This window comes from Leguminivora glycinivorella, chromosome 22 (genome assembly GCF_023078275.1).
Source record: "Leguminivora glycinivorella isolate SPB_JAAS2020 chromosome 22, LegGlyc_1.1, whole genome shotgun sequence".
Lineage (NCBI taxonomy): Eukaryota > Metazoa > Arthropoda > Insecta > Lepidoptera > Tortricidae > Leguminivora > Leguminivora glycinivorella.
The window spans coordinates 572,559-593,067 of NC_062992.1; the positions used below are offsets into that span (position 1 = coordinate 572,559).

The following is a 20,509-nucleotide window of genomic DNA, read 5'->3' on the forward strand; positions in this document are numbered from 1 at the left end:
TGGAAATGTGTATGTGCAACATTTGTATTAGTAGACAAATTCTGTTAGTAGGTAGCATAGAGGAATAAAGGAAGAGTTGTAACTCCATACATCAGTAAATGCGAGTTATTTGTAGTGACATCTAGCGGCAATCACGCGTCAAATAGCGTAAATTATCAGTACTGCTACTTGTCAATAGATGTCGCGACGAACGAAGAGTCTAATGCTCACCAGTTTTAGCTAATATTCCAATAGAATTAATCAGTATTCTGTTTTCAATTCCTCCTGCTTGTAATAAAAGTTGTAAACTGTTTTAATATTAGACTTTTGGCAGACGAGACACTGACACTTACGGCCCAGCCACGACATTAGTCTAAGCGCGACAGCGGTGAGCGGCAACCATATGTGCGAATGAAAAGTCCCATCGCTGTGTCTCGCTTCAATGTATGGCCGCCGCTCGCCGCTGTCGCGCTTAGACCAATGTCGTGGCTGAGCCGTTAGAGACTCTATACATATCTAACATCTCTTATTGATCATAGTAGCTTTGTACTTTGTATAATTTATTGAAATTAATTTTCATAGAGTAGGTACTTAGTCTGTTATTTTTTTTTGATGAATACTTTTGCTTTTTATATTGTATCTTGTTTTTTAATGCATGTTAATTATAAGATGTAATGTTTTGAAAAGAAGTGGCCCGCCGAGTTTCTTGCCGGTCCCATAGTGGATACCCCCCTCCAACTGAGTGGGGACTGAAATCTTCTCGAGGCTGAGGCGTAGGGTTAGAGTCGGCGTAGCTTTATTTGACGTTCATATGCGCATTGTGATATGCCTACTTAGAAAATAAATATTTCATTTCATTTCACTGTTGACACGTAGTATCGAGCATGAATAATTTACGCTATTTGACGCGTGATTGTCGCTAGATGTCACCACAAATAACTCGCATTTACTGATGTATGGATAGGGTTGCAAAAATCGGTTTTTTTTTCTGGCTTGAAAAAAAAACATGAAAAAAAACCGTAAAAAAAACAGTTTTTTTTCTGGAGTATGTTTTTTTTAAAGGATGAAATCTCAAAATTTGCAAAATAGTTAATACTTTTATACGGTTTGTTAGACTTTATGTTAACTATTAAATGAATTTAATATAATAATAACTTTAATTTCTGATTTTATAAAACTAGCATTTACACAATCTGTACTTAGTAGTTGTCGCTATTTAGTGTTGGCAACACCACCGCCTCTCCACGCTCCACGCCGCATCGGGGATTCCCCAATAAACGTTTGCATACTGAATGTTTATCAAATTAAAATACACTTGACTGTTATTGAAACGTTACAAATCACGAAAAACCGTTATTGTCGTATTATTTGATCATCTAAAAAAAATCATATTTAGAAAAACATGTTTTTTTTTCATAATACTGAAAAAAAAAATGTTTTTTTTTCTATTTGCAACCCTATGTATAGAGTTACAAGTCTTCCGTTAGTTATTCCTGTATGGTAGGTATGTAATAAGTGCGTGTGTACTGACCGGTCTCGAGCCAGCTGTGGCGGTGCGCGAGGCTGACGCCGCCGGGCGCGTAGGGCGAGGGCGCCTGCAGGCGGCCCGCGTCCAGCCCGGACGCCTTCAGGCAGTTGTGTGTGTGTACTGACCGGTCTCGAGCCAGCTGTGGCGGTGCGCGAGGCTGACGCCGCCGGGCGCGTAGGGCGAGGGCGCCTGCAGGCGGCCCGCGTCCAGCCCGGACGCCTTCAGGCAGTTGTGTGTGTGTACTGACCGGTCTCGAGCCAGCTGTGGCGGTGCGCGAGGCTGACGCCGCCGGGCGCGTAGGGCGAGGGCGCCTGCAGGCGGCCCGCGTCCAGCCCGGACGCCTTCAGGCAGTTGTGTGTGTGTACTGACCGGTCTCGAGCCAGCTGTGGCGGTGCGCGAGGCTGACGCCGCCGGGCGCGTAGGGCGAGGGCGCCTGCAGGCGGCCCGCGTCCAGCCCGGACGCCTTCAGGCAGTTGTGTGTGTGTACTGACCGGTCTCGAGCCAGCTGTGGCGGTGCGCGAGGCTGACGCCGCCGGGCGCGTAGGGCGAGGGCGCCTGCAGGCGGCCCGCGTCCAGCCCGGACGCCTTCAGGCAGTTGTGTGTGTGTACTGACCGGTCTCGAGCCAGCTGTGGCGGTGCGCGAGGCTGACGCCGCCGGGCGCGTAGGGCGAGGGCGCCTGCAGGCGGCCCGCGTCCAGCCCGGACGCCTTCAGGCAGTTGTGTGTGTGTACTGACCGGTCTCGAGCCAGCTGTGGCGGTGCGCGAGGCTGACGCCGCCGGGCGCGTAGGGCGAGGGCGCCTGCAGGCGGCCCGCGTCCAGCCCGGACGCCTTCAGGCAGTTGTGTGTGTGTACTGACCGGTCTCGAGCCAGCTGTGGCGGTGCGCGAGGCTGACGCCGCCGGGCGCGTAGGGCGAGGGCGCCTGCAGGCGGCCCGCGTCCAGCCCGGACGCCTTCAGGCAGTTGTGTGTGTGTACTGACCGGTCTCGAGCCAGCTGTGGCGGTGCGCGAGGCTGACGCCGCCGGGCGCGTAGGGCGAGGGCGCCTGCAGGCGGCCCGCGTCCAGCCCGGACGCCTTCAGGCAGTCGCACAGCTCCATCTGACCACAAACGTGCACGTTCACTTTCATTCTGGCCTACTGGATACTAATTGATGGTCCTAAATTCGAATCCCGATATGGCAATTTATTATTTGTCCCCCAGTCGAGGACGATTAAGTATTTTTCATCAAATTTGCTGTTTAAAGGTATCATTGCGTCTACGTGTACTGAAGCATAATGTACTATTTTATTCCCAAAGGAATAATGGATTTAGTTTCAAAAATGAATACAATCCGTACAATACTTCAGGCAAAAGATGCTTCAATCTGCCAAGGATTTTTATTACACAACCAAAATTTTACTATTAAGCTATAAAATATATTATACGATATGAAAATGCATTTTATTTATGTTTTACAATTATTTCAGTGTCTTTTGCATTTATTTCGTGAAATTTAACTCAGATAAATTGTTATAATTTACAATATGCTCTCTACTCGCGCTTGACCGCGGGCGTACGCGAGTTGCCTAGCAACGGAGAGTACAACAGATCAAAATATTTAAATGAATGAGAAATAAGTACAATTTTAGTTCAATTATATGATTTATATGCTTTTTTGAACGTTGCATTTAATTTATATGCAGTATTTTCGTGTTTGTTTTCGTTCAAAAAGTGTTTGTCATCAAAAACAATGGATTTAATTATAAGGGTGATTCTCTGTAAGGATGTTCAACAAACAGTCCCCTGGCAATGATTTTTTGAAATATTTATTAATGAAATCCTAAATAGTTAGTATAATTTAATAAAACCCATTTGCCTTAATTAAATTATACAAACTATTTCTGATTTTATAAATAAATATTTTAAAAAATCATTGCCAGGGGACTGTTTGTTGAACATCCTTACAGAGAATCACCCATAAATAATCTGACTCGTAATAAAACCCATTTGCCTTAATTAAATTATACAAACTATTTCTGATTTTATAAATAAATATTTTAAAAAATCATTGCCAGGGGACTGTTTGTTGAACATCCTTACAGAGAATCACCCATAAATAATCTGACGTAGATCAAGATTGATTGGAGGTTTTGCCTTATGACTGTTTCCTCTGTATTTTTCTCTCAAATGTGATGAAAAACATTGTGTGTAACTCGGGGAGTATGAATATTACTAACTCGAGTCTTTAAATCGCTCCGGCAAGCCGTCGCGATTTAACTTACTCTCGTTAGTAATATTCAACTTCCTCCCCTTGTTGCACAATGTACTATAATTATCGTTGCCTGGGCATCCATTTAATATTTATTTAGTCAAATATAGACGAGTACCTATCATGTTCAAACTCAGTTCATGTTATACGCATATGTTATAGAACACGAAAGAGTAAGACACACACGTATTCTACTAAATATTTCGACTAAGATCAAACTGTCAAAAAATACATACACATACATACAATCACGCCTGTATCCCATAAAGGGGTGGGCAGAGCACATGAACTACTAAGTTTCAGTGCCACTCTTGGCAAAAAGGGGTTGAAAGAAAACGAAAATTGTGACATTGCAGTGACAGGTTGCAAGCCCCTCGCCTACGCCACAATTTATACCATATCGCACAGTCGACTTCTACGACACCCACGGGAAGAAAGGGAGTGGTGACGGAGGGGGGTACATATATACCGTGTTTTTTTTGTTTTCTGTTAAATTCGACACGTAGTTAGGTTCATTATCAGGAACCACCCTGTATATCACTTTTAGTTAAATTCGCAAAAAAAATGTTTCCGTAATTTTCATACATAATAAATGAATTTATACTAAATCTCTTTATTTACATGAACATATTTACATAATTATATAAGAAACTAAGACTAAACTTAAATGAATAAATAAATGAATGAATTTATTCGTGTGAGAGACCCTTAAGAATAACATTCAAGTTAGTGTCAAGTGATCGACGGCACATGTCAAAACAAATAACATCAGGACACACGTGTTCAGTAATTATCTTTATTAATTTTTTATAACTCGATAACCGTACGAGTTAAGACACTAGTTTCTTAGAGAAATTAAGTGCATTTGATCTAAAGAACCTTCCCTTAAAGTTAACGGAATTCAATAAAAACAGGGTGTAGATAGATAGGATAACCGTGCACACTCACACACATTTACATCTACATACCTACAGTACACACACACACACACACACACACATTCTAAGACTTTTTATGTAATTTAGTTTCTCATTATCGTTTAAATTGTACATAGTCCATTTAGTTAGTGGTTAGTGCCACCTAGTCCATCTTCTAGGCCTTACAGAAAACCAGCGTTGCGGAGTGTGCCATGTGGCGCATACCGTGACACCTAGCTGAGTAAGGACCATTTAGCGCAACTTATAATTTTTTTTGTTTGTAACTAGGGATCATCCACATATTACGTCACACCAAATTTCAGGTTTTTGGACCCCCCCCCCCCCCCATGTCACGCTTTTTTGTATCCCTTTAACAGGGATTGTCACATTTAGTATGACCCCCCCCCCTTACACTGTGACGTAATATATGGATGACGCCCTAGTTTCAGTTTAAGATAGTTATTGATATGTATTTTGTGCTAATAAATGCTTTTTCTTTCTTCTTTCTTTCTTTCTTTTCTTTCATAACAGCACATACCTGTTTTTATATTAAAGGAAAAAATGGAAAAATTTACGCTTCCGGCGGGACTTGAACCCGCACCATTTTTGCAATCCGTGCAATGCTCTTACCAATTGAGCTACGGAAGCCACGCCGGACATCGCAAATCTTTCCATGCCTTTCTTTTTTGTACACACGTCTTGGGGTGACGTCCATTCCATTTTTTCCTTTAATATAAAAATGTTTAGAATCGTTAGCAGACATTTCTGCTTAATAAAAATTAATTTAGCACATACCTGATCGATCATGAGGTAGGGGAACTTGTTGGGCATCTTGGCGGGCGTGATGTCGTACTCTTCCAGCAGCGGCGGCAGCAGGTGCGGGGCGTCCTCGCGGCGAGCTTCTACTATCTGGACAAAAACAGTATTCAACCATTTTATTATATTACGTCGGGGACAAACAAACATACCCGCGGTTACTGATAAGCCGACGGAAAGTTTCCAAATTTCTGAAATTTTCACATAGGAAAACTTCGGAAACTTTCCATTCTTTGCATGGACAAATTGTATGGATGGAAACTTTCCATTTCATAAATTTAAATTCCCTTTATTTTTCGTGAAACTTTCGTGAATTTTTCATGAAATTTAAGATTTTTTTGGAAAGTTTCCGCAACTTGCACATCACTACCCGCGGTCCTGGGTTCGAATCCCGGTAAGGGCATTTATTTGTGTGATGAGCACAGATATTTTAGCAGGGGGAAATTAGCTAAAATTACGGCATAATTAATGGAAGGTTTTTTTAAATTGAAATATGTACGTTATAGACCGAAGTTATTTTTCATCAACCCTCCCCACTTCTCCCTCCTCTGCGTCACCCCTCTACCCTCCCTTAAAGTGCCGAAAATGCGGTTTTTCTCGATTTCTGACAAAACTGTTGAAGATACAGAAAAAGCGCGTAGGAACGAAGTAATCCTTAATAAATTTACTACAAATCATTCATTAACACTTTGGTTCTAGCACTTATAGTTTACGCGTGATCCGTCACGAAAGTTGGTCCTTTGCTGCAATCTTCTTTAGTGAATGTTAAGTTTTCGCCCAAAATGCATACGAAATCGTCGAAATTTGTTTGATATAACTAAAATATTGTAACTCATGACTAAAATAAAATTAAGGGGGAAAAATCACTACCATGGGTGGAATTTCCAATATGTCTTGGAATTCCAGTAACTATTTAAGACGTAATATTTTCACGGTAGTAGTCGCTAGGAGCACCATTGATCTATATAGTGTATCTATTACTGGGGATGAGCTTTTGGTAGCTGTTGGTAGAGCCCTGGAGTATCAATCCAGTAGCCGTTAGTTCAAGTGCCACCCATGGTAGTGATTTTTCCCCCTGAAATTCATTTTCAGTTTATAATATTTTAGTAATATCAAACAGATTTCGTAAGCAATTTGGGAGAAAACTTAACATTCACTAAAGAAAATTGCAGTAAAGGACCAACTTTCGTGATGGATCACGCGAAACCTATAAGTGCTAGAACCAAAGTGTCAATGAACGATTTGTAGTAAATTTATCAAGGATTACTTTTTTCCTACAGGCTTTTTCTGTATCTACAACGGTTTTGTCAGAAATCGCGAAAAACCGCATTTTCGGCTATTTAAGGGGGGGAAGAGGGGTGACGCAGAGGGGGGAGGGATGGGGAGGGTTGATGAAAAAGAACTTCGGCCTGTAATGTACATATCCCAATCAAAAAAAATCTTCCATTAATTATGCCAACATTTTCATACATAACTTTCCAGAAGCAACGGACTATTTGTTCCTGAGTCATGGATGTTTTCTATGTATATAAGTATGTATTTATCTATTTAAGTATGTATATCGTCGCTTAGTACCCATAGTACAAGCTTTGCTTAGTTTGGGGCTAAGTTGATCTGTGTAAGGTGTACCCAATATTTATATTTATACGGTCCCCGTAACCGACGACCGAGGAAACCGGACTAATTCCAATAGTCTAGTTACCCTTCGGGTTGGAAGGTCAGATGGAAGTCGCTTTCGTAAAACTAGTGCCTACGCCAAATCTTGCGATTAGTTGTCAATGCGGACCCCAGGCTCCCATGAGCGGTGGCAGATGCCGGTATAACGCAAGGAGGACGATGATTAAGCTAACCTTGAGTAGATAGTCGTGGGCTCGAGTCCTGGGCAGGAGTAATCCTAGAGAGATGCAGACGGCGTGCAGTTGGCACTGCTGGCCCACTGTCAACACTGGGTTAGTCAGGGCCGATTGCTGGATACTGCAAAAGATTTCAAAATTTACAGTTTACATTTCATCCGTAGTTCGTCAAAGCCAAAGAGGATCGAGTATTAAAGAGAGTTACTGTCAAAGTAAAATGTGTAATCACAGTGCATACACTGCCATCTCTCGACACAGGCTTAAAACTTTTGAACCTCAGTTTTGACAATTTGGCCCATATTCTTAGCTTGATATGTTTTAAAATGTCAAATATTAATATTAGCGCCATCTAGCCGAGCGTACCCCAACGGTGTATCGCCATCTAGCTCACCGTACCTTTTTCTGTATGGCTTTGGGGTACGTTTTTTTCTTAGACTTTATCGGTCTATACGAAGTTATATAGGTCTTTGGTCAAAGCAAAGTAACGCCGAGCGAATTAGGGCCAGTTGCATCGACCACTTTCGACAGACACATCATCAGCAGCAGACGTCTATGGAACTTCTCATACGATAAAATTTAACGAATGCTTTAACGGTGACAGATGGTTTATGCAACCGGCCCTTATTATTTAATGTTTTGTTATGTTAAAAGTGTGCTTTATCACTCTTATCAGTTTGTTTGTTCATGGCATAAAAGATATGTTTTTTTGTGGCAGTTTTAGGTACTCTGCTGGAACAATAGTTCGCCACTTATACGAAAATCATAAGTCCACTCTTTCACATATATGTACAAAAACTGTAAATTTTAGCTAAGTACCGACGTTACACATTTAGAACCAGGAAATATTTGAAACGCCAACTAGAAAATTAACGTTAAACGTATGTTTTGAGCAAAGGGCAAAATAAGAAAATCTTTTCATATTTGAGCCATATTACTGGTACTGGACGCCAAATTATTCCACTTTTTAAAATTACACTCACATAAGCTTATTGTCCTCGGAAAATTTGAATTTTCCATAATACGAGTATTATTCAGACGACCGGTCTGGCCTAGCGCGTAGTGACCCTGCCTGCTAAGCCGCGGTCCTGCGTTCGAATCCCGGTAAGGGCATTTATTTGTGTGATGAGCACAGATATTGTTCCTGAGTCATGGATGTTTTCTATGTATATAAGTATGTATTTATCTATATAAGTAAGTTTATCGTCGTCTAGCACCCATAGTACAAGCTTTGCTTAGTTTGGGGCTAGGTTGATCTGTGTATGGTGTCCCCCAATATTGATTTATTTATTTATTTATATTTAATGTTATAAAATTAATGTTATACTCACGCCAGTATAAGCTGCATGAAGTCGCAAACAGTCTCTTCTGAGCCGAGCTCTATGATCAAAAGCGCCAGGGTCGTGTAGATAGCCTCGATATTTTCTACAGTGTTCGATTCTAGTTGCAGACCTAAAAATGTGACGTACATTTAGTGTTTGTAGTAGTAGTAGTAGTAATAATCACTTTATTGTGTACAACAGTTTACACTCAGTTCAGGCTTACTTGTCCAATCATGTAAACAAACACTGCTGGAAAACATTATCTCAATTTTTTCTGGAATTACACATTAACCATCTTTTAAAATGTTATTATACTTACACTTAAATAAACTCACAAAGTATTGAAATCAATCAAAAAACCACTGAATACATCATTTTATCGACACTTCCAATCCCTAGTAATTGTCTTTGACCATATTTAACGTTTCGTTAGTTTACTATATTGGACAAGTAAGGCTGAACTGACTTTACTTATCCCTTTACCGCATATTGTTCCATATTTGGCCGTTATAAATTCTACTCTACTGACAGCTGTTACATTTCAAATTTGAACAATTATTGCATACGTCACATGCGGTAAAAGGTTAAATATACAATTTGTAGGAATAGAGATACAAAGGCGAGCTTATCCCTATAAGGGATCTCTTCCAGCTAACCTTGGCAACGACTTCGTTAGCAAAGAAACTGGGTGAATCCACGTAAAAGTAACGTGAATGACGACTTCTTTGAGTATTTATTTATACTACAGCTGCAAATGAAAGGACCTAAGACGCGGCAGTCGTTCCGACCATTTGTCTTGGATTTCATATGCCATGACTTACCATGGTGGCCTAGCGGTAAGAGCGTGCAACTTTCGATTCGGAGGTCGCGGGTTCGAAACCCGGCTCGTACCTATGAGTTTTTCGGAACTTATGTGCGAAATGTCATTTAATATTTGCCAGTCGCTTTCCGGTGAAGGAAAACATCGTGAGGAAACCGGACTAATTCCAATAAGGCCTAGTTACCCTCCGGGTTGGAAGGTGTCGTTTTCGTAAAACTAGTGCCTACGCTAAATCTTGGAAATAGTTGCCAGAGCGGACCCCAGGCTCCCATGAGCCGTGGCAAATGCCGGGATAACGCAAGGAGGATGATGATGATGACTCACCATCGTACAGAGAGCTGAATATGGCGTAGCCGTGTTTGCTGATGAAGATGAGGTCTGGGCGAGAACATTTTTCTATCGTCAGCCCGAGTTCCGCGTACGCCAGCCTGGAATTACAGAGACCTGGTTAATATTTGTGTCACTATTACTTCTAGTATAAAATATGTTTAAAACAGTAGCTTGGATTATTTCCATTACTGTGCTGATAATAATAGAGTACATTCTAATAGACCTTGCATTTTCTTTATGGGACAGGAGGCAAACGAGCAGACATGTCGCCTGATGGTAAGCGATCACTGCCGCCCATGGACACCCGAAACACCAGAGGTGTTGGAGGTGCGTTGCCGGCCTTTAAGATGGGTGTATGCAAGGATGGACTTTGATAGAAAATTTTATAATTTCTATTAAAGTGCAATATCGTTAGATGCAAGGGAGGATCTTTGACTCAAAATATGTAGGTGTCTAAAAAACAACAGATAGGTACGCGTTTTTGTGGCCAATTCCATCATATGATAAGACTAAAAATCGCAGCAGGAACCTGGAACGCGGGCACTTGTACTGTCAACCAATTGGAACCCTAGGCCACTCTATGAATGAATGAATGAATGAAATATTTATTTGTATCTACAACCATGTCAAAATGACAAGCAGTAAGAGATTTCTTACAATCTGATTTATAACGTCACTATGACATAGTTTTACAGTGGCCTAGGGTTCAAATTGGTTGACTGTACTGAAAATGAAATATTTATTTTTCAAGTAGGCATATTACAATGCGCATATGAACGTCAAATAAAGCTATAGCGTCTATAGTTATAGCTGTGATGTATGTATTTCTAATTGATAAGGTCTGAAGGACTCACGTCGGCGTATGCAAATTATGCGCATCCTGTCTCCTATCCAGTAATGTGTGTAGTATCCCCTGCACTTGTTCACCGAGCGAAGCGAGCGCCTCTGTTTTCTTCGGTAGAACAATTTGAGATTCTGTATAGTTCGCACTTCTGAACCGATTTAGCGTGTTTTTCGAACCAGTTTTTTAAGGAGCCTAGAGCGCTAGTTACTTACGTATGTAGTAGGTTGAGCGAAGCGAAGGTCTCTTCGTATTGGTTTAGGCTATTCGTTTTTTTTTTTCACTACTTACATAGGTGTGTGCAGATTATGCGCGTTCTGCCTCCTGTCGAGTAGCGTGTGCAATATCCGCTGCAGCAACGCTCGTGTGGCAGGCTCGCCAGCTCCAGATAAACGCAGTAGGGCGTCTAGGAACACTACTGGAAACGGATCTATCTTGGTCACCGAGCGAAGCGAGGGCCTCTGTTCTCTTAGAAAAATGTGAGATTCTCTACAGGTCACATTTCACCGATTTTGTGTTTTAGAACCAGTTTTTAATGATAGTTATGTAAGACAAACAAGTAATCGATTATACGACTATTATACAATTTACCACTATGCCATTGTATTACTCTGCTTTAAATAATTCTGCAAAATAACAGTATGCCAAGAAATTTATGGAAAAAGTAATTCTGCGAAAAGAGGAGCGTTGTTATGCGAAGGTAAAATATGACAAAAAAAATTATGCAAGATAATGGTAATCCGTAAGGATCGAAAAGCCTAGAGCGCTACTGCTGAGCGAAACGAAGGTCTCCCGGTTTTGGCTTAGGTTGTCGTTGTTTAAATTATTTTTGACTACTTACGTAGGTGTGTGTAGATTGTGTGCGTTCTGTCTCCTGTCCAGTAATGTGTGTAATATCCGCTGCAGCAACGCTCGTGTGGCAGGCTCGGCGGCGCCGGACAGACGGAGCAGGGCGTCTAGGAACGCGGCGGGGAACGCTTTGCTCAGCTCGCTCGTCTTGTATGTTGTGCCCACCTGAAAACATAAGCAGTTCTTAAAAGGGTTTGTATAATATGATTGATACTATAGGCACAGTATAATAAAGAGTACTATCGTACAGTATGGCCACTCCCGCTCCCCGCTGAAAGTGCCGCCCACCCCCTCTCGGTTACCTCCCAGTTACCTCCTGTCAAAAACGCGAACAGTCGACCTGTCATATATCACCCATACAAGCATGGTAGGCGTTCGCCTACACGAACTTCGACTGTGTGCTGGGAACGCGCCATTTTCATATAGCTCGCGCCTCTTTTGATCGCCAGTGTCCGAGGTGTGCTATAGGCATCCAAATAAATTCAATATTTATATAGAACTTTAATATAGAAATTCAAAAATTCAAAAAATACACGGTGCCGTATTATGACTCTGTTTCCGTTCTGTTCAAATTAACCTTGTTTTCGTTTATATTTGATTTCCATGTATTTTCACTAGGTCGATGAGTAGATTCAAATAATGAAATATAAAAAAATATATAGGTATAGGTATATCCCGATAGTGCCGATATTATTAAAAAATAACATACATACAAATACATACATACAATCACGCCTGTATCCCATAAAGGGGTAGGCAGAACACATGAAACTACTAAAGCTTCAGTGCCACTCTTGGCAAATAAGGAGTTGAAAGAAAACGAAACTGTGACATTGCAGTGACAGGTTGCCAGCCTCTCGCCTACGCCACAATTTAACCCATACCCCACAGTCGCCTTCTACGACACCCACGGGAAGAAAGGGGGTGGTGAAATTCTTAACCCGTCACCACACAGGCCAAAGAATAACTCAAAGTGTAAACAATATAACTCCATGTTTAGTGGTACAATTTACGAAGGTTATACAGCCGCCGTGAAATATATTGGCGAGGCCAAGATTTTCTTAAATGTACAGTCAGCTGCAGAGAGCAGTCAGTTTGTATGGCAGGAGGTCCCCTTTTCTCTGCAGCTGACTGTACATGACATGACACCTGTTTCGATATCATGATTCTGAAAGACTGGCCAAATATCTAATTTACCTAGCTACAAATTCAAGGTTTATGTAAATGTCATTACTATCTCGAATCTGTAGCTACTACCATCTACTACCTACCTTCAATATACTCGGCAGCATACCTAGCGTCCGCCTTGCTGATATAACACAAGTACTTAGAAGTACTTGATACTTGTCAAATCAGGCTGAAAAGTACCAAGCTAGCATAAATGACTAGCATACTTTGAGCAGCGACTTGAGCAGTGTGCTCTGCAGCATAGCGTCAGAGCACAAATACTTAGAAGTACTTAATACCTGCTAAATCAGGATAGAAAGTACCAGGCGATCATAAATTACTAGCATACCTTGAGCAGCGACTTGAGTAGTATACTCTGCAACAGAGGGACTGCCTTGCTGACAGAACAAGAGTACTTAATACTTGCTAAATCAGACTGAAAGGTACCAGGCGATCATAAATGAGTAGCATACCTTGAGCAGCGACTTGAGCAGTATGCTCTGCAGCATAGCGACAGCCTTGCTGACAGAACACGAGTACTTAATACTTGCTAAATCAGGCTGAAAGGTACCAGGCGATCATAAATGAGTAGCAAACCTTGAGCAGCGACTTGAGCAGTATGCTCTGCAGCATAGGGACAGCCTTGCTGACAGAATACGAGTACTTAGAAGTACTTAACACCTGCTAAATCAGGGTAATAAGTACCAGGCGATCATAAATGACTAGCAAACCTTGAGCAGCGACTTGAGCAATATGCTCTGCAGCATAGCGTCGGCCTTGCTGCTCTTCCCTTGGCGCTGGGAGCTGGGGATCTTGCTGACGATGAACATCATAATGTCGATCTTCTGGAAGTCGGGGAGGTGGTCAGCAAACTCTCCTAGGGCGTTGATGAGCGCCTCTTGGTAGAGTTTCTCGTCGGTTTCTTTCTGTAAGATATAAAATAGTACTTTTTACAATCGTGATATAATACAGAGCTTTTCAGTCGAGTACCATGTTTAGGCCACGGAGCTTGCTGAGTGGCCTAATAGTACGGTGCGAAAGTGAAAAACTTAATTATATCACTATTGTATAAAATTAATATTAATAGCGTCGTTCACCGTTGTATCAACATCGGTTTTCCTGGCAACCAATTGTTTATAATAACTGTCTCTGATTGGTGGATAACGCGATAAATAAAAAAAATGTGTTTCAGATGCAGAAAAATTTGCCAGGTATCGTAAATTAGTATAAAAGTTGTATGAAGTTCCATTTTTGAAATTATTACAGTTAACTAAAGTGAACTGTAATGAAATATTATAGTTGACAAGTGTCAAAGACTATCCAAATTCAACTATAGAAGTAGGTAAGCAATCAACAGAAATTGGCTAAAAATTGATAAAGGTTATGTAATAAGTGTTAAAATTATTTTGGACTTAGTACCTCTGAATCTCTGGCGACAGACGCCCTGAGGTTCGTGAGGAGGTTGTTGATAATTTCCAGAACAGATGGACCTGAAAAGAGTAAATATAATATGTTATACATTGTTTTATCTGTAAGTGATTTATTGTAAACCTTTAGAGAAAATTAATATCTTAAACCATTAACCATGGATCCGTAAAATTAGGTTATCTTTTTGTACTTTTTCAGGAACGATTTTTTTTTTGCTCTACATGGTATAGCTGAGGTTGGAACCCACGATTTTTTGACGCATTCACATATGAGGGGTTAAACCATTTATTTTATTTTAAATTAAAATGAGCTAAATATTTTCAACCGATGCGACGGCAGAAGGAATAGGATTTACTAATGTTGTTCTCTAACGTGCACACTGTGTTGAATACTTACCAAAGAGGATCGAGTATTATAGAGTTACCGTTGAAGTAAAATGTGTTATCAGTATCACAGTGCATAGACTGCCACTTTGACCCATATTCTTAGTTCAATGTGTTAAAATGTCAAATATTAATATTAGCGCCATCTAGCCGAGCGTACCTCAAAGGTGTAATGCCATCTAGGCCATCGTACCTTTTTCTGTATGGCATTGAGGTACGTTTTTTTCTTAGACTTCCTCTGTCTATACGGAGTTATATTGTCTGATACTTACTTATCTACCTAAGGACCGTTTATATTAAAAGTGTTTTGTTTTTGTAGCGTTTATGACATTTTGATTGCAATTGCGACATTTGTGTCTGTGTGTGTGACTCACCGACACTGTCTCCGGCGGCGATAGCCACAATGTTGCTGAGCACGCCGGCGCGCGCGGCCCGGACCCTGGTCCTCGCTCTCGGGTCCGCGCCCGCGCCGCCCGCCGCGTCTAAATGCTGCATCAAGGCTTCCACTACACTGTACGAGTATTGGGCCTGGAAAGTACAAAAATAACTTAACAATCAAAAAAACTTAATCTAAATCGGTTCATGCGTTCGGGAGCTACGGTGCCACAGACAGACACACACACAGACAGACAGACAGACAGACACGTCAAACTTATAACACCCCTCCGTTTTTGCGTCGGGGGTTAATTATAAATGGGAAAGTGCATGTGTCTGTTTCTTTGTCCGTCTTTCACATCAAAACGGAGCGAGGAATCGACGTGATTTTTTAGGTTGAGATAGTTGAAGGGATGGAGAGTGACATAGGCTACTTTTTGTCTCTTTCTAACGCGAGCGAAGCCGCGGGCAAAAGCTAGTTTATAATATTAATATGGATTTAAGTTGATCGGTCCCGTAGATTATCAACCTGTATTAATATGAAGTGCTCACTTGTATGGAGAACATGATGATCTTAAATGTGTGTACGGCGAAGTCGTTCGGGACCCAAAGCTCGTGCCGATCAAAATGCCTGAAACAAATGAAGATATCTATTAATGGGGATAAAAGTACGCTCACGGCCCAGCCACGACATTAGTCTAAGCGCGACAGCGGTGAGCCATACGTGCGAATGAAAAGTCCCATCGCTGTTTCTCGCTCCAATGTATGGCCACCGCTCACCGCTGTCGCGCTTAGACCAATGTCGTGGCTGAGCCGTCAGACTCATCATCCTCCGTGCGTTCTCCCGATATTTTCCACGGCTCATGGGGATCTGGGGACCGCTTTTGACAACTAATCCCAAGATTTGGCGTAGGCTGCCATCTGACCTTCCAACCCAAAGAGTAACTAGGCCTTATTGGGATTATTCCGGTTTCCTCACGATGGTTTCCTTCACCGAAAAGCGACTGGCAAATATCAAATGACATTTCACATAACTTTCAAAGAACTCAATTGGTACGAGCCGAGAATCGAACGTGCGACCTCAGTCGGATAGTCGCACGCTCAGACTAAAATTTATATAAAAATCCAAAAAGTACCAGGGCCGCATAAAATGCTAAGAGCTTACATGAGCACCGGTCGGAGTACGCTCCGAATATGCCTGAAGGAGGCGCGACCGACCAACTCCCGCAGGTCAGCAATTCCCGTCAACTTTGTACAATGCCACGTCAGCAAATTTTAATTGATCCTATTTTGTTACCAACATTTAGTAATATAATTCGACTTTCGTAAGATATATACAGGACAATTGTTATAATTAAGAAAATATAGATACTAGAGAACCTTAATGACGAAATAAAACTTAATAAAATCTCAATTCATCAACAAAATCTTGGTAACAAAATAGGAATTAATAAAAACAAATTTAACTTTTCCCTTAATTTTTGTACAAACTTTTCGAGAACTGCTGAGGTAGACTTCTGCAAGACGAGGTGGTATATCTTCTACCCCCCATCTTGAAATAACTGATAGTAGACCGAAATTTGTCATTAATAAAGTCTAAATTCCTCGTGCAATGCCATAGGATTACCTACGGAAGTACGGAGGCTACAGATATATCTGAAGGCGGTTTAACTACCTAAATATCTCTTAAAATCGCTTAATAGATCCTCAAAAGTACCAGGACTACATGAAACAGTAGGAGCTTACATAAGCGCCGGCCGCAGCACTAAAATCTCTCTAAAGGTACCAGGATCGCATGAAACCCTAAGAGGTTACTCTTACTTACGTGAGCACTGGTCGGAGTACGCTACGAATGTGCCCGAAGGAGGCGCGACCGACCAACTCCCGGAGGCACGCTTCTGCGAGACGAGGAGGTGTATCTTCAACCCCATCTTGAGTGTCTGTGTCCATGCAGGAGAGAGTTTCGTACTTCTCTGCGCTCTAGAAGAGATGGAAATCGTTTTGGTTAGAATACAGGAATATTATAAATTGCGCTTAGTAAAAAATAGTTTGTCTACAAGTTATGGTAGAAACTTTGTCGATTGGATGCATTTCCTTTATCTTCCTGAGTCTTGGAAGCACTTGTTTTGTTGAATTCCTTTTCTTACTGAATAAAGTTCAAATTGTTCAAAATAAATTTAGGAATATGTACATAAATTTGTACACGAGGACTAAAGAGGTTTTAAAAAACAAAATCTAAAACCGTTGTCAAGGAATATTTACCTGCATATTATAGAGCAGAGACGGCACAATTTTATCCATATGCTGGGCCTCCCATATATTCTCCACTAGGTCGTCGGATACCGTCTTTCTTATCACGCCCTGAAATAAATTATTCATGTTTAATCATTTCAAGGCCCAAAAAGTAATGCAGAGATTCTTCTGGCGGCGGAATATTATTCCAAAATCGCGTGGCAGCATATCGAAAGCTGCCATGAAAACAAGACTGTTTTTGTAAATTCTAATTTCTCATCCGATAATTGTGAATTTTCTGAGCGTTTTGAGTGGATTTGTTTTTGGAAGACGGTGTTATGACTTATGAAAGTGTAGTTCGAGAGCTAATTATTTTTTTACTTTATTACACAATATTACAAATAAAGTACAAATAGCGGACTGAATGCCGAAAGCCAAAAATAATAAATCCATATGAATACTTATCATAAATGGGAAAGTGTTTGTTTGTTTGTCCATTTTCCACGGCAAAACGGAGGAACGAATTGACGTGTTTTTTTTAATACGTCATAGTAACATAGTTGAAGGGATAGAGAGTGACATAAGCTACTTTTTGTCTCTTTCTACTACTTTATAATATTAGTATGGATGATGTAGTGTTAAGTTACCTGCAAGCCCTGTATGCCGGCGAGTCGTATTTTGTCCCTCATGGTCTTGTCGTTGTGGTTGCTGTGGCACATGGCCGAGAACTTGGACACGAAGAAGTCGTAGCGACGGTGGTACGACGGCGTGTCCTCTTCGATGTTCGCGAAGCGGACGAACTGGATAAACAAATTATTAATTCTCATTTCTACATATAAGTATAATGTAAATTACCATATTGTTAGGCATGTGTGAGTATTGAGTGTGTGAGTGCGCACCGCTGTGTTATACTTAATATGCCGCATAATAAGGGTATTTTCAGAATTTCCCCCCAATTAGCGAATGTTGTTAACAAAAATTAACTCGATGTCAGTTTTATGACGACAATTAAGCATAAAATCTGTCTAAAAATTTACTTTTTTCACATTCTGAATGTAGATTATCGCTTAAAGTTTATGTAATTAACATAAAAGCAATATTTTTAATGAAATTTCATGCTTTATTATTGACACAAAACTGACAGTGAGTTAATTTTTGTCAACAACTTACGTTAATTAGGGTGTCCCATATTCTGAAAATGTGTGTGTTAAACTGACTCGAGTGTTTGACGGTCGTGTACCCTCCCGTAGCACTCCCCCCCATTAACACTTAACAGCAGTTGTTCCAACACGTTCTTCTTCTTGTTCCTACCCTTATCCCCCGTTATGTGGGGTCGGTACAACTTGTGTGTCTCTTTCTCATAACCTCTTTCACACGAACCATCCATCGTCGTTGCTTGGGTTTACCCCTCCCGCTACTTAAGTTCTGGGAGTCGGTATTTACTCACGCTCTGTGTAGCCAAGATTTGCAGCTCAGGATCCGTGGACTCTAGAAGCTTCTGCACCATCTTGAGGAAGCTCTTCACGATCAATAATTCTACTGGGAACTATAGTGTTGGTATACACTCACGCTCTGTGTAGCCAAGGTCTGCAGCTCAGGATCCGTGGACTCTAGAAGCTTCTGCACCATCTTGAGGAAACTCTCCACGAACAGATTTAGCGTCTGCGAGTGGCAGGCTAGGAGGAGTTGGTCCATCGCTTCCATTGCTATTACGACGAATCTGGAATTAATATGACTCTGATAAGGTTGAGATAGTAACTTAAATATCGTTACAAGGTGCTCGGATGCCACGGATTTCTCATTGAGACAATTTAGGACTTAATTCTTGATGCTCCGTTATGACCAATAAGTGCAAATAAATCGCACAAAATGCGTTTTACAATGTCTATTAGCTAGGAGGCAGGAGGAGGGGACAAACCCTGTAGAGTTTGGTCGAACTTTAAAACTCACCCATGCATTCTTCTATAAATATCACGACTAGCCTTTTGGAAGAGATATTCCCCGATCCAGTCCAGTTTCTCCGGACTCGAAAGCGAGTAGAAGGCGAGTTACTCCATGTTGGACTTGGACCCTGCGACCCTGGAGACCCTGCGGAAGAAGCCTGCAGAAGCTAAGCCTTTACTGGCCTATATCCCGTACTCATACTCACTCACCCATGTCTTTTCCTATAAATATCCCTGCTACCCTTCTGAAGCAGGTGCTCCCCGATCCAGTCCTGTTTCTCCGGACTCGAAATCGAGTTGCTCCATGTTGGACTTGACTAGACCCTGCGGAAGAAGCCTGCAGAAGCTAAGCCTTTACTGGCCTATATTCAGTACTCACCCATGCCTTCTCCTGTAGATATCTCGACTAGCCTTCTGGAACAAGTATTCCCCAATCCTGTCCAGCTTCTCAGGGCTCGAAAGCGAGTAAAAAGTGAGTTTCTCCATGTTGGACTTGACGAGGCCCTCCTGCGGGGAGGCCGGGAAGATGTTGTCCACCAGCCGCTTGTAGCGCGGCCGGAGGGCCGAGCAGCAGCCGCAGCAGCCTGGAATTACACGAATATTTAAAAAAAGTCAGCTCCTGGTAGCGTAAAGAACGATCTATCGCAAAATACGGACGACACGTGGATAATAAGGAGGAATGCCGAAATTGAGGAGTTAGTGGGCGAAGCGAAAAAATCGGCGTAACTAAATCCTACAAACTTCGCTTGTTCTGCCACCTACTAAGAATGGGAGAGGATCGGGTTGCTAAGAGGGCGTATCTTGGAAGCCTCAGGCCCAGATACCACTGGGAAGACAGTGTGATGGCGGATCTGTGTCAGTTACAAACAAGATTGGCAGCAAGCTGCGCATCGGGATAAGTGGCATGCTCTTCGTTCTGGAGGACAAGATCCTCTTTGGATCGCAGAGATTAGTTAGCTTAAGGATATTTAGGTTTATAATAATCTGGCTACAGGTTTCTGTAGTTGCTGGACTCAGATGATAGTTTTAAAACTTAATTATGCGCGATTATTCGTTGCAACAAACAGTTAACAGGCAGATCAACGACACGGTAGCAGAGATCTATGTAGCTTTCTGATCTTGCTCTTAAGAAATTATGCATATGACGAAAATTTGAACTGAAAAAGATATATAGGTAAATGAATCAATGATTAGATGATTCCTGAAATATTTTTTAGGCCTTTTAAAACAAAACTATATGCACCCATAACTACACTGCCTATATCCATACTTCCATACTACTAATATATACATGGGACATTGTGTGCGTCTGTTCGTTTGTCCGTCTTTCACGACAAAACGGAGCGACAAATAGACGTGATTTTTTGAGTGGAGATAGTTGAAGGGATGGAAAGTGACATTAGGCTACTTTTTGTCTCTTTTTCTAGCCAGCGAAGCCGCGGGAAAAAGCTAGTGTAACATAAAGAGAATTGATAACGAGG

The 20,509-nt window shown here is 41.5% G+C and overlaps 1 protein-coding gene across 3 annotated transcripts in view; it reads right to left on the bottom strand.

The window, feature by feature from the left end:
- LOC125237791 (protein EFR3 homolog cmp44E) overlaps window positions 1–20,509 on the bottom strand; it is a 42,589-nt gene that overhangs the window by 11,187 nt on the left and 10,893 nt on the right. For all 3 annotated transcript variants that reach the window (XM_048144976.1, XM_048144978.1, XM_048144977.1), the window contains exons 2-16: window positions 19,408–19,612; window positions 18,655–18,805; window positions 17,733–17,885; window positions 17,116–17,214; window positions 16,679–16,833; window positions 15,406–15,484; window positions 14,853–15,006; window positions 14,087–14,157; window positions 13,399–13,593; window positions 11,493–11,665; window positions 9,805–9,908; window positions 8,670–8,790; window positions 7,339–7,462; window positions 5,468–5,581; window positions 2,487–2,604 (exon numbers count right to left, since the gene is read on the bottom strand). In XM_048144976.1, the coding sequence (XP_048000933.1) occupies window positions 2,487–2,604; window positions 5,468–5,581; window positions 7,339–7,462; window positions 8,670–8,790; window positions 9,805–9,908; window positions 11,493–11,665; window positions 13,399–13,593; window positions 14,087–14,157; window positions 14,853–15,006; window positions 15,406–15,484; window positions 16,679–16,833; window positions 17,116–17,214; window positions 17,733–17,885; window positions 18,655–18,805; window positions 19,408–19,612 (2,016 nt within the window). The remainder of the gene's footprint in view (window positions 1–2,486; window positions 2,605–5,467; window positions 5,582–7,338; window positions 7,463–8,669; window positions 8,791–9,804; window positions 9,909–11,492; window positions 11,666–13,398; window positions 13,594–14,086; window positions 14,158–14,852; window positions 15,007–15,405; window positions 15,485–16,678; window positions 16,834–17,115; window positions 17,215–17,732; window positions 17,886–18,654; window positions 18,806–19,407; window positions 19,613–20,509) is intronic.